The sequence below is a fragment of the Cynocephalus volans genome, chromosome 10 (assembly GCF_027409185.1).
Source record: "Cynocephalus volans isolate mCynVol1 chromosome 10, mCynVol1.pri, whole genome shotgun sequence".
In the NCBI taxonomy this organism is placed as follows: domain Eukaryota; kingdom Metazoa; phylum Chordata; class Mammalia; order Dermoptera; family Cynocephalidae; genus Cynocephalus; species Cynocephalus volans.
In genome coordinates, this window is record NC_084469.1 from 109,347,418 (window position 1) to 109,360,225 (window position 12,808).

Sequence of the window (12,808 nt, forward strand, 5' to 3'; positions counted from 1 at the left end):
GCCATTCCTATATAGGATCCGAATCCGCGGCGGGAGCGTCGCCGCGCTCCCAGCGCCGCACTCTCCCGAGTGCACCACGGGGTCGGCCTGGAATATTACTATTTTAACGATCTTAAGTCTTCCAGTCCATGAACATGAAACGTCTCTCTGTTTATTTATGTCGTCTTTAATTTCTTTCAGCACCATTCGTTAGTTTTTAGCGTACAGGTCTTGCACTTCCTTGGTTAAATTTATTCCTAAGTATTTCATTCTTTTTGATGCTATGGTAAACAGAACTGTTTTCTTAATTTCATTTGGATTGTTCGTTGTTAGTGCATAGAAACACCACTAATTTTTGTGTGTTGATCTTTGTGTCTTGCAACTTTGCTGGTCTTGTTTATCAGCTTTAATAGTTTTTGTGGACTCTGTAGGATTTTCTACATATCACATTATGTCAGTTGTGGGTAGAGAGCGTTTTCCTTTTTCCCTTTCCAGTGTGGGTGCCTTTTATTTCTTTGTCTCGCCTAATTGCTCTGGCTAGGACTTCCAGTATGACCCTTGAATAGCGGCATTGAGCATGGGCATCCTTGTCTTGTTCCTGATTGTAGAGGAAAAGCTTTCAGTGTTTCACCATTGCGCTTGATGTGAGCTGTGGGCTTGTCATAAACGACCTTTATCAGGCTGAAGAAGCTCCCTTTTGTTCCTAGTTCGTTGAGTGTAGTGTGTCCTCTTTCCTTCCTCTTTGTCCAGATGACCACCTGGGGTGTGATCACATGAGAGTCCCCCTCCACCCACTACATTCTGAATGACAACGTGAAGGGACAGGTGGGGCTGGGGGAAACAGGCCTTGAAGGGAGGGGCTCAGGTGGTAACAAGTGTCCAAGTTTGGATGTTGTCAAGACCCTTGGTTGATTCTGGCAGATTTCCAGTGCATTTTCCTGGGTTTTCCTTCCCTCCCTGCCTTCCCCCAACCCTTCCTTTCTTCCCTTGTCCTGGCCCAAGGTCTATTCCAGCCTGTCTAGGGCAATGGGCTGGGGCTCGTCCCTGTGTGTAACCATCTCTAGGACATGGAGCACCATCCTTGAGCAGGGATGCCATGAGGAAACACTTCGCAACTCAAAGGCAGAGAATCCTGTGCTCATCGTGGAGCTGTGCTTGAGGCTGGGAGCTGGAATCTAACTTTCCTCCTGCCTGGAGCCTCGGTGCCCTAGAGGGCCTGGGGCACAGCCCTGGCGCTTCAGGCGGCTTGAGCCAGCCTTGTCACCTCCCGGGCCTGGCTTCCTTCTCTCTTCCATGGGAACAACGGTGCCTCCTATTCATGTGGGGACTCTGCGAACTGTTTGTCCTTCAGATGCTTCCCACAGCACCGGGCACATGCTCAGCGCTCCAGAAAGGGCAGCTGCGGTTGTTCAGGCAAAGCAGCTTAAATTCGGGGGGCTGGTCATCTCGTCCCCTCCTCCTTGTATCCCCAGAGCCAGCTTGCTGCCTGAACTGCAGGGAGTATGTGATGGAGGGCCAATCAGAGTCCTTGTCTGGAATCCCTCTGGTGATAGGGAGCTCACCTCTTCAAGGTGCCCAAACAGGGCCTCTCAGCTGAGCCTGTGCCTCAGGGCCCCTCTCTCGCTTCTGGCTTTTTGTCTGCCTGTGCATCTCTCTCAAGTTCAGAATCTCTACTCGATTTTATCCTCCCCTTTCTCTTTGAAACTTCAGTGTCCCTCCTGCCTTCCTGCTCATCCGAGACCCTCCTGCCGTTGGCCCTGGGGCCACGCAGTCTCACCACCTCCTCCTACTTCACACCCTTCTTGTGTTGGCACAGCCCTGGGTTGCAGGCTTTGGGCCTCCAAGTCCCCTAGCAGCTCAAGCTGAGTGCTGTCACCCATGCCAGCAAGTCATGTCTACCCCCATCATACACTTGGTGGCTTGTCTTTGGGTCTCATCCTCTTGGATCCAGGTCCCACATGTCAGCTCTGACCTCAGCGTCGGCAGCTCCTCTCCTGAACACCCCATCCCTGCATGGAAGCGGGGGCACGTGGTATCCCTGGTTGGCCTTCCCCGAGCCATCACTGATGGTGCAGAGTGATTGGGGGTGGCCACCAGAGGTAGGGACGTTCTGGCCTCGTGGCCTCAGTGAAGGCCTGGCTGAATCCAGGGCCAGCTTTTGCTGCCCTGGAGGAGGTCAAGGGGATCAAGGCTTGGGGCTCAGGGCGTGCCCTTTCTCCACACCCCAGGGAGCCCTGGATTGATGCTCCCAGTTCTGCCTCGACACACGTGGTGGGTGTGGTGCCTGGAGCAAGGGCATGAGATTGTGCACCAGGCTCCTGCCTTGCCTTGTCACCCCTCAGCCTTTGGCTCTAACACCCCAGTATGACCGTGCTAATGAAGCTGGTTCTGAGACCCCTCTCTGGGGTCAGTACAACAGTTGGGGAGCTCCATCTGCTAGCGTTGGGGGTGCTGTGCACAGCAGACACTGACTGATAAAACTAGGAGTGCACTACTCACCCAAATTCTTTGCAGTTTTGCAGCAAAGTGACCTTAGTCCCATGAGTTTTCATCCTGGTGGGAGTTCTTCAGGCACTGTAAAGACTGGTCCTCTTGAGGGGCATTGAGTGGAGCCCCTGTCCTCAGATGGCTGTGGCTGCAGCACCCCCTGGTGGACACAACTCAGCATTTACGAAGTTGGTCCTTGACAAAGCTCACCCTAGAAAAATAAGCATTCCCTTAGAAAAGAGTCTGCTAGCAGTTTCATTAAATGGCATTTGTTATCAATTCAGAAAAGCTTTTTAGTGTATATTGGGTGATTATAATTTTTAAAAAATTAACACCACTACAAAATCTGTGTATAGAGTGAGGTAGGCCTTCATAGTCTTTATATTAATTTTTGGACATCTATTGAAACTACAGGAAAAAAGAAACCAAAAGTGAAATTTGGCATTGTTCTAATTAAAATTGACTCTTTGGCCTAGATCAGGGGTTGGCAAACTTTTTCTGTAAAGGGCCATATAGTAAATACTTAGGCTTTGCAGGACAGTTGGTCTCTGTTGCAAAGACTCAGTGTTTTCCCTAGTATCTGGAAAGCAGCCATGGACTGCATGTCAATGAATGGCAGTGGCTGTGTGCCAATAAAACTTAATAAAAATAGGCCCCGCATGCTTAATTTGACAACCCCGGGCCCATGTGGTCTTTGGGGTCCTCTAGCTCAATCATTCACAAATGGGGATATTTAACTGAAAAATGAGAATCACACGAACTGTTGAGGAAGATTGGTGATATTGACTTTGCCCTCCAGCTTGGGCGAGCAGCTGGTCTCCCCTTGAGGTCCCCAGTTCCCACTCAGAGCTTGTCATATTGTCACCCAGCTGCCTCTTTTAGGAGTCAGTGTTTGTACCTATTGAGGGATCTACAAAAAGAAATACCAGTGGAGATTGTAAAGTGGATGCCAATTTCTCCACCCGTGGTTCTCAGAATAGCTTTGACTCTTCAGATAATTATTCCCCAAATGGATTTAATTTCCCAAGGGACAAGTCTTGCCTGTGGTACTTTATTATTATTATTGTAAAAATCGTCTAAGCATTAGTGAGGGCATCAAATGTGAAAAGTAAATCTGCCCTTTTGACTCCATTCTCAGGCATTCTTCTCAGAGATAAGCACTTACATGCATCTTGTATATCTTTCCAGAAATTTCCTCTGCATGTACAAACAAATGCTTATCCTTTAAAAACTGTAACAAATGGTATCCTGTTTCTTCTGCCCTTTGGGTTTTTGGGGTTTTGGGGGTTTTGTTTTTTCTTTTTTGCTTCATGTATCAGGTATGTCTGTTTGTCACAGCTAACCAGAGCCAGCTCACCGTATCTGATGGCAGCTGGCTGTTTTGTTCAGATGCACCAGGGCTGGTTCATCTTGCCCACGCTTTGGGCTAACAACATGCCCTTTGTGTGGGGTCTCTGTGTCCAGGTCCTGTGGTGGTTTGGGAATGGGGAATGTGGTAGGGATGATTGCGGTGGTTCCACAAACACTGCAGAGCCTCTCCGGCCCTGCCCATGAGCTGCAGAACAGCTGTGGTCTGTCTGCCTTTCCCCTCCCTGCTCTGGCTTTCTGGTACATGCATACAGATACAAATCTTGGATAGATTGTTCCAGACCATTCTTCATTCTTCACAAATATCGCCGGCAACCTGTAGACACCATGCTTGGGGTGAGCATCCCTGGCCTCTTAGTTGATGGCTGGCGTAGAGCCTGGGAGGTGGGCCCCGAGCCAGCTACAAGCCCCCAAAGCAAGTGATAACGTCACCTCCAAGATGTAATTTGTCACTCATAGAAAAGAATTCAAAGACTGGCTCCAAGGTCCCCCACTAGTGGCCTGGCGAACATCAGCCGCTCCCTCTTGCTGCTAGTTGTGCATACTGCCCATCCCTCTGCCCAAAATGCTTTGCATTTCTGTGGCGCTGATATGCATGTGGTTAGACACCCCGATGAAAGATCCAACTCAGGTGTCTTCCCTCCTAAGCCTCCCCGGCCCCTCACTCTCCCTCCTTCATCCATTGTGGCCTGATGCAAGCCATGTCCCAGCTATACAGTGTTAAGTCCGCGATGATCTTGGTACCTGGGTCTCTTCCCCAGTAGATGTGAACATCTCACTGGAGTCACCTTGTACATGGACAGAGCCCCTGGCCCACGTCAAAGAACCAGCCTTGATGGACTGGTCACATTTCTCCAGCTCTAACCACCTACTGTGTCTGTGTCCTCAGTTCACAGGCAATGGGCCGTGCGAAATGAACAGCGTTCAGAAGAATGAGCACGAGAAGAGTCTGGAACACAGCAAAAAGCGCTCCCGGCCCTCGCTGCTCCGCCCTGTGTCTGTGCCAGCCAAGGTAACTGTCAGCCATGAGTGTCGACAGCCATGTGTGTGGACACCCACCAGCCTGGCCTTCCCTGTTGGTGGCCAGGGAGCAAAGGGCAGAGGCCTGAGCAACAGGCCCAGGGCAGGGGCCAAGGCTGAACCCTGTTCTGTCTCGAAGGCACCAGCAGTGGGACCTTGGAATGTCGGCTCCCCTCTGCAGTGGCCGTTCACTTCTCTTCCATGTCTCACAAGATCATTGTGAGAAGGAGGAAGAGGAAGACTGTTACCCCCTTCCGAGGTTGGAAGAAATGGGTTGTACTGTTCAGTCTGTTCCTTTCCCCATCAGGACCCTTTCTTGGGCAGGGCCGTCATGTACAATTGGGCAGGTCGGTCACTGCACAACTAAGGGTTGAGAGGGGCAGAGATACAGGCCCTGTCCTGCTCATCACCCTTGATGGTGGTTTTCTAATTCCGTCATTCCTTGTGCACTTACTAGTTGGCTCTCTACTATAAGGAAGAACTCTCTCTTCCTCCCCGTTTATTTTGTTACGTATATCAGTGACTCCAGGTTGTAATCCCTCACTGTCATTGTTCATCTTGAGGCCCAAACTGTCCCAGATGTGGCCAGTAGGCTCCTCTAGGCTGGCTCCTGTGTCCTCCCAACACGTCCCCACCGTTCTTCAGGTACTCTGGAGGTGGTTTTGGCTGTGTAGTAACATCCTGCATGCCACAGATGTAATAGCCAAGTTCAGGGCCGAGTCCAGCTTAAAGGCTAATGTCTTCACAGAGATTTAAAACCTGCCTCCTCCAGGGTCCTCCCAGTGCTGGCCCCTTCCTGTCCCCTTCTTGTCACTGTCTCGGCCTGCAGGACAAAACGGCAGTGGGAAAGGTTTCTGGTGTCATCGTATCTGGTGGTGTGCACCCTTTGCCATTCTGACTTTATGGTGTTTTGCCTGTTACCGAAAGCCCGAAACTGCTGAGATTTAGATCCCAGATTGGCAGGGATGGTTGTGTGGCCTTCACCCCTCCCTAGGTCACAGAGGCTGGGGGACCTCCCTAAACAAACATGCCCCCGCTTCACATGGGGGACAGGGAGTACCACACCAATGTACAAGTTGTCCCAGAGGCATCATCTTAGGGGTCTTGGGTGACTGGGAGGTTCCTGCCTGTCATCTCATTGGCAGTTCCATCAGGAGAGCTCAGTGTTAGCATCGTTATGACTGTGACTGATATGGATGGGGGGGGGCCACCCATGGGACACCCAGAACGTTAACCACACAGAATTTATCTCTGCAGAAGAAGATGAAACTCCGTGGTACCAAAGACCTGTCCATCGCAGCCGTGGGGAAGTACGGCACCCTGCAGGAGTTCTCCTTCTTTGACAAGGTGAGGGGAGCCTTTGGCTTCTGTCCTGGGGATGCCTCAACCGGCTGGCTGGGATGATGCTCCCTGGGCCTGCCCCTACTAAGGTGGGCCCTGCTCAGCTCAGAGCTGCAGGATGGGGCTACTGGGAAAGGAGCTGGAAAAGCTAGCCCCCAGCTGTCACCACGGAAGGGGGTGTGGGCCATCATGGAGCAGAGAGCATGTGGTTGTGTGGTGTGGTAGGCGGGCAGGAGGAAGCAGAGCAGGCTGGAAAGGCAGAGCGTGGGGTCCGAGCAGGGTTCAAGGACACACACATCTGCCACCCTTAGCTGTGCAGATTTTTCTGGCAGAGCAGTTGAGATGGCTGCATGCACGTGTCGTCAGAGCCCAAGCTGCGGATTGCTGCAGGGGTGGCATTTGCTTACGGCCCACAGCTGGTTCCTTTAGAGCACGCTGTGTTGACGACTCGTGTGTGCATCTAATATCTGAACTGGCCTGGGGGCTGAGGAGTGGGTGTTCTCAGTGGGCCCCTGACGAGCTCTCTCCACAGGTCCGCAGGGTGCTGAAAAGCCAGGAGGTGTACGAGAACTTCCTCCGCTGCATCGCGCTCTTCAACCAGGAGCTTGTGTCTGGCTCTGAGCTCCTCCAGCTCGTCAGCCCATTTCTAGGGTGAGTGACTGACTTCCCGGGGCTCCCTGGGTGTTTTTGTGTATTAATTGAAATTTTTTTTTTTTTTTTTGATGGCTGCTCAGTAAGTACAGGGATCAAACCCTGGAACTTGGTGTTATCAGCACCATGCTCTAACCAACTGAGCTAACCAGCCAGTACTTGAAATTGTCAGTGAGATCACTGTAGATTGACACACATTCATAAGAAGTGATACAGAGAGATCCTGGGTACTCTACGCCCACAGTAACATCTGTAGTCAGTATCACAGCCAAGATGTTGTCACTCAGGTGTCCCACTGGTCTTTCAGACTCCCTAGTTTACTTGTACCCATTTGTGTGTGTATTTTCATACTTTCCCACCATGGGAAAGTGTGTCCACCACAGTTAAGATACCGGATGGCTTTAGTACCACAAGGTCCCTGCCTTGACCTTAGGTACCCACACCCACCGCACACCCTGCCTCAACCCCAGCTCCTTTCAACCCCCCAGCTGTCCTCCATCTCTAAAATCTATATAACAAAAATGTTACATAAATGGAATCTTAGAGGACGTAGCCTTTTGAGATGGGCTTTTTTTCCACACCCAGCATAATTCCCTGGGATTCACCTGACAAATGCTTTAAAAAAATTCTAACATTCAGAAATGGTACTTCTGCTGCACAGAGAGAAGCCCTGTCAGCAGGTTGGGTCGGGTCTCGGGCAGCTTCTGCACTGCCAGCCAGGGCGGCTGCTGGGAGGGGGCTGCTGGACAGAGGGGACTAACGGGTGACTTCGCACGCTCCCTTCCATGCTCTGAGTGCTCTGTGAGTCCCGGGAGTCAGCTGGGGCCCAGCAGCGATCTGCAATGTGAGGACCTTGGCCAGTCTGAACCTCAGTTTCCTTGTTGTTAAATGGGGATCATTAACATACCTACCGGTGCAAGGTTTTTGAGAGCTCCAGGTAGGCTCTGCATGTACAGCTCTTAAAATAGTGTCCCCCAAAAAACAAGGAGAAAATACCATTTCTCAAGGCAGAAGTCATAAACTTGGCTCTCCCTAAAGAAAGGAAGTGCATGAGAGAAAAATACAAGATTTTTTTCCAAAGCGTCTCTCACATGGTGAGTATGTACTATACGTGATCATCCTGTTCAGCCCTTAAAACAACTCTGAGGACAGGTGCTGTGTGACTGCTTTTTCACTAAATGAAAGTTTTTAAAAACTTTTTTCTTTTTTTTGGCGGCTGGCCAGTACTGGGATCCAAATCCTTGACCTTAGTGTTACCAACACCACGCTGTACCTGGCTGGTGAGCTAACCATCCAGCCCCAAAACATTTTTCTAATGTAAAATGATACTCAGATCCAGGAAATCACGTGACAGGTGAATGGCTTAATGAAGCATTATTAGGCGTCAGACTCCTGTGTACCCACCACCCAGCTCACAAACAGACCTTCGCCAGTCCCCAGGAGTCCCTCCTCCTACCATCCCAGTCCCCACGCCCCTGGCCTCGAGAACATCCTGACTTTGGGAGTGATCACCTGCTGCGCTGATTACAGGGTGGCCACCCAGGTGGGCATCGTGAAGCGCACAGCTCAGTCTCGCCCTGCTCTTCAGTTCTGTTTTCTGATGCATCTTGTAGTGTTTCTTCATCTCTAGGCTCCCCTCCAATCTTAGTCCTTACCGTCCTGTGCTGACGACCCCAGGTCGCGGGTGGGTCTTGCCAGCTGCATGCTCATGGTCTAGTCCCACATGTCCTCTACCGTGTTCTCTGTGAAGTCAGCATTCCAGGTTCGTTCATTCATTTATTCATTTCTTAGGGGTCGCAAAGGAGAGGGTCTCAACAGTGTTTATCTCCTGTGGGGGTGCAGGATAGATGCTTAGTTTCTCCTTTGGTTATGGCATCGTAGTGTTGAGTTGCTTTCATGTCCTCTTCACAAGGGGACCAAGTAGGTCCTTTTCTCTTTCTCTTTTTCTTTTTTTTTTAGCATTGTGTGAATGCATGGACTTAAACGTATTTGATGTGTCTCTGTGCATTTCCTAGTCCTACTTTAAAGAAGAGGAAGCCAAGGTTCAGGCTGAATACCTGTTACTTATCCCGGGACAAGCACCTATAAGTGAGCTTGGTGTGCCGTTAGGTGGAGCCTGGGCTGCTCACCCTGAAGCCAACCCTTTGCTTGTCCTCTGCCTTCCGGGCCTGCCTGTGACTGTTGGCTCTTGTGTAAATGGGATCACACTGTCAGGCTGGGCTGCAGTGTCCTTTTTAAAAAAAACTCAGTATTTCTTGGATGTCTCTCAGTCTTAAATGTGAATCCATGTCATCATTTGTAGTGACAGCATCGTGTTCCCCTACCTGTATGTACCATGATTCTCTTAGTGGGGTCTCTAAGGATGAATGTAAGCGGCGTTGACAATACACTGTTTGGGCTGTGATATGGGTGGAGCCGAGATCATCAGAAGGTTTTTCCCTGGTGGTCTCGATAGCATGCACACAGTACAGTGATCCTTTCACTCGGTTTACTTCCCGGGCTGCTAAAGACATGTAAACGCTCTAAAGAACACCCCAGAGCAGGAGGGAATGTTGCTGGCTTTTTGTATGACTTGGAAGTGCCTCTGCTGAGCTCAGAATTTGTGCTCTCTGAGCCTGATTCCTGGCTGGGGTCAGGGCATTGCTGTTGAGGAGGTAGACTGCTGTAGTGGGTAGGGGTCTTCAGGGGGCCGCAGGCACAGCTGGTGTGCAGCATATGGGCCTGGGTTGGAATTGGGGCTCTGCTTCCTACCAGCAGAGTGAGCGCGCCAGTTTCTTCTTTTGTGAAGCTACCATAACTCCCTCCTGGGCTTGTCGGAATTAAAGGAGAGGAAGGAAGGAATATGAAACTCGAGGTGCTGGGCAGATGGGTGGTGCTCGGACAGGATCACCTGTTTCCATTTTGCCATTCCAGCAGGAGTGAGAGATTTGTGGAGGCGGGGAGGGTGTTGGGGGGATGGTCTGTATGGAGAAAAGCCCAGAATGAAGCGGGCCTCAGATCCCTCATCTTGAAACAATGCCCAGGTGGCTCAGGAGCATTCGCCTCCACAAGGCCTTTCCTTGCACGTGCGAGCTTCAGTGTGGTGGGCAACTGAGCACAGCGGTCCAGAGAGCTGCCACCTGCACTTGGTGATGTGCACAGCCGGATTTGGGGCAGGTTGGGTTAAGTGTTCCCTTCAGAGTAGTCATGATTCACGTTTTTCCCAGCAGTAACCTCAGGCATCCTCTGTACTGTTTTTGTTGATATCCTTCCTTCCTACGTTTCTGTTTGCTTGTGGGTTTTCCTCGTGAGCAGAGTTGGTGTGGAGTCCTTGCAGGTGGGGCTCAGCAGACGGCCATATCACCGAGGGGGACGTAGTTACCGAGGGAGCTGCCTGGCTAGGTCATGGCAGGATCACCGCACCAGCAGTCAAGTAACTACACTCTTTCTGGTAGGATTTGATACTGCTTTAAACAGAAATCCAGGTGACATTGGGGGTCAGTTATATTAAAATAGCCCTGTTGATAAGCATGGTCGTTACATCATGAGAATGAGTCCACAGAGGGGCTGACAGGGAGGAGTCTTCCTCATGAGGGAGGAAGACCCTGGATCGTCACTTGGCAGACTTGACCTGCAAAGAATCAGACGGTTTGTGTGGAAATTACTCACTTCTGCTCTTGTGCAAAAGCAGCCACAGGCAGCGTGTAATGAATGGATGTGACTGTGTGCCAATAAAACTTTATTTACAAAAACAGGCGGGCAGATAGGCCATAGTTTGCCAACCCCTGGCCAAATGCTCTGCCCCTTCCAGTCAAGGGACGTCACTGATCTCACCAAGCTCCAGCCACCACCGTCTGGAGCCCCAGCTTCTGCCTTTTAGGTCATCTTTTCAGTGTCTCAAAGCCTTCCTGCTAGTGCTGGGGGTCAGTAGCTGCAGCAAGGGGCCTGATTGGTGATGGGTGGGAGACAGATTCACTCATGATGACTTTATCCAAATCCAATTCTCAGTTCCACCTCTCAGCCCCCTCCCTGACATTGAACTCTGGTCATCCGTAACCGCGGGCGTCCACATAAAGCCATCCTGAAATCTCTTGATCCTTCTCAGAAGGCCCCAGGGATGCTGGCTTACCATTTCTCTTTATCTTTGAAGAAAATTTCCAGAACTCTTTGCACAGTTCAAATCCTTTCTGGGGGTGAAAGAGCTATCGTTCGCACCGCCCATGAGCGACAGATCCGGGGATGGAATAAGCCGGGAAATCGACTACGCATCTTGCAAGCGCATCGGCTCCAGCTACCGGGCACTCCCCAAGACCTACCAGCAGCCCAAGTGCAGTGGGAGGACGGCCATCTGCAAGGAGGTAGCGCTCTCTGGGCTCACGTGCTGGCACATGTGGCACACGCACCCCCCCCCACACACACACCTGGTGCCCCATGTTACAGCTGGAAGACCAAGTGCTCAGCCCCAGAATGTTAGATAACAGCTGGTGCCAGGATGTGGCCAAACGCACACAGCCTGAGCAGGGATGTCAGCTTGAGACCCTCCTGGGAGGTCTGGCAGACAGCACACGTTGACAGTGTGGAGACCAGCTTACTCCTCCATTGTTAGACTGAAGTTTATTGCTCTGTGATCCTGTTCCGTCCCAGTTTTGCTGACTTCATTGTGTTTCTGTTTAGGTTGCCCATAGGACATGTACTCGGGGTTCATGGACAGACAGTTGCTCATGTCCAGAATTCAAGAGAACCTGCTAGATTTTAGGGGTCAGCAGCTATGGTCCAGGGACCCTGGCCTGCTGCCTGTGTTTGTGGGTAAAGTTTTATCAGCATACAGCCACATCCGTTTGTTTTCATGCTGCCTGTGGCTGCTTTCTCCCCACAAAGGCAGAGCTGAGTATTCATCCCAGATGGCCTGCAAAACCTGAGATATTTGTCATCCGGCCCTTTATAGAAAAAGCCTGCAGACCCCTGGAATATAGTCAGCCCTCCATGTCTGTGGGTTTTCCTCATCCACAGATTCAACTAACCATGGATCAAAAATAGTAAAAATAAATAAGTAAAACAATTTTAAAACTTCAAATGGAAAAAATACAGTCTAACAATTATTTATGTATTATTTACATTGTGTTAGGTACTATGAGTAATCTAGAGATGATTTAAAATATACAGGAGGATATGTGTAGATTATATGCAAATACTATGCCGTTTTACATCGGGGACTGGAACATCCAAGGATTTTGGTATCCATGGGCGAGGGGGTGTTCCTAGAACCAATCCCCTGGAACACCGAGATGGAGTGTAGTATAATGTGTTCACTTGACCAAAGTCCTTTCCCACTAATGTTAATTTTACTATTTGTCTGATAAGGTAGTTGCCTGTAACATGGTCAGAATGGTATTACTTATCTTTGTGTCTTCTACGCTACTGGCCTCTGCTACGCCTCACGGCGTTTCCTCTCGGTGCAGGTGCTGAATGACACCTGGGTTTCCTTCCCCTCCTGGTCAGAAGACTCCACATTCGTCAGCTCCAAAAAGACGCCCTATGAGGAGCAGCTGCACCGCTGTGAGGATGAGCGCTTTGAGGTGCGCGTGCCAGCACTGCCAGGCCTTCCCCAGCTGCATGGTCGTGGCTGGGGTGGTGGGGAGGCACAGGCAGGCTGTGACCTCCCCTGGATGTGAGTCTGTCCACCTTCTCCATGGCGATGTACCCTGATCCTCCTTCACCTCCCGTCTATTTGCAGGAATGGGGATTCTAGCACTTTCCAGGAGGGGGTTCCCGAAAGGGTCCTGTTTCCACCAGTCCTGGGCTGGCTGCAGGATGGCACCTTTTTTTTCTTCCATTTAAAATTTTTTTAGGGCTGGATGGTTAGCTCACTTGGGAGAATGTGGTACTGGTAACACCAAGGTCAAGGGTTTGGATCATTAAAATTAATTTTTTCCATTGAAATTTTTATTGTGATTATGGTAGAGTCACATGCAGCATAAGATAT

General features: G+C 50.5%; 1 protein-coding gene across 1 annotated transcript in view; it reads left to right on the forward strand.

The window, feature by feature from the left end:
- Window positions 1-12,808, forward strand: part of SIN3B (SIN3 transcription regulator family member B) — a 42,969-nt gene that overhangs the window by 14,935 nt on the left and 15,226 nt on the right. The window contains exons 6-10 of the mRNA XM_063112043.1: window positions 4,724-4,846; window positions 6,112-6,201; window positions 6,728-6,846; window positions 10,976-11,183; window positions 12,285-12,401. Coding sequence (XP_062968113.1) covers window positions 4,724-4,846; window positions 6,112-6,201; window positions 6,728-6,846; window positions 10,976-11,183; window positions 12,285-12,401 — 657 coding nt within the window. The remainder of the gene's footprint in view (window positions 1-4,723; window positions 4,847-6,111; window positions 6,202-6,727; window positions 6,847-10,975; window positions 11,184-12,284; window positions 12,402-12,808) is intronic.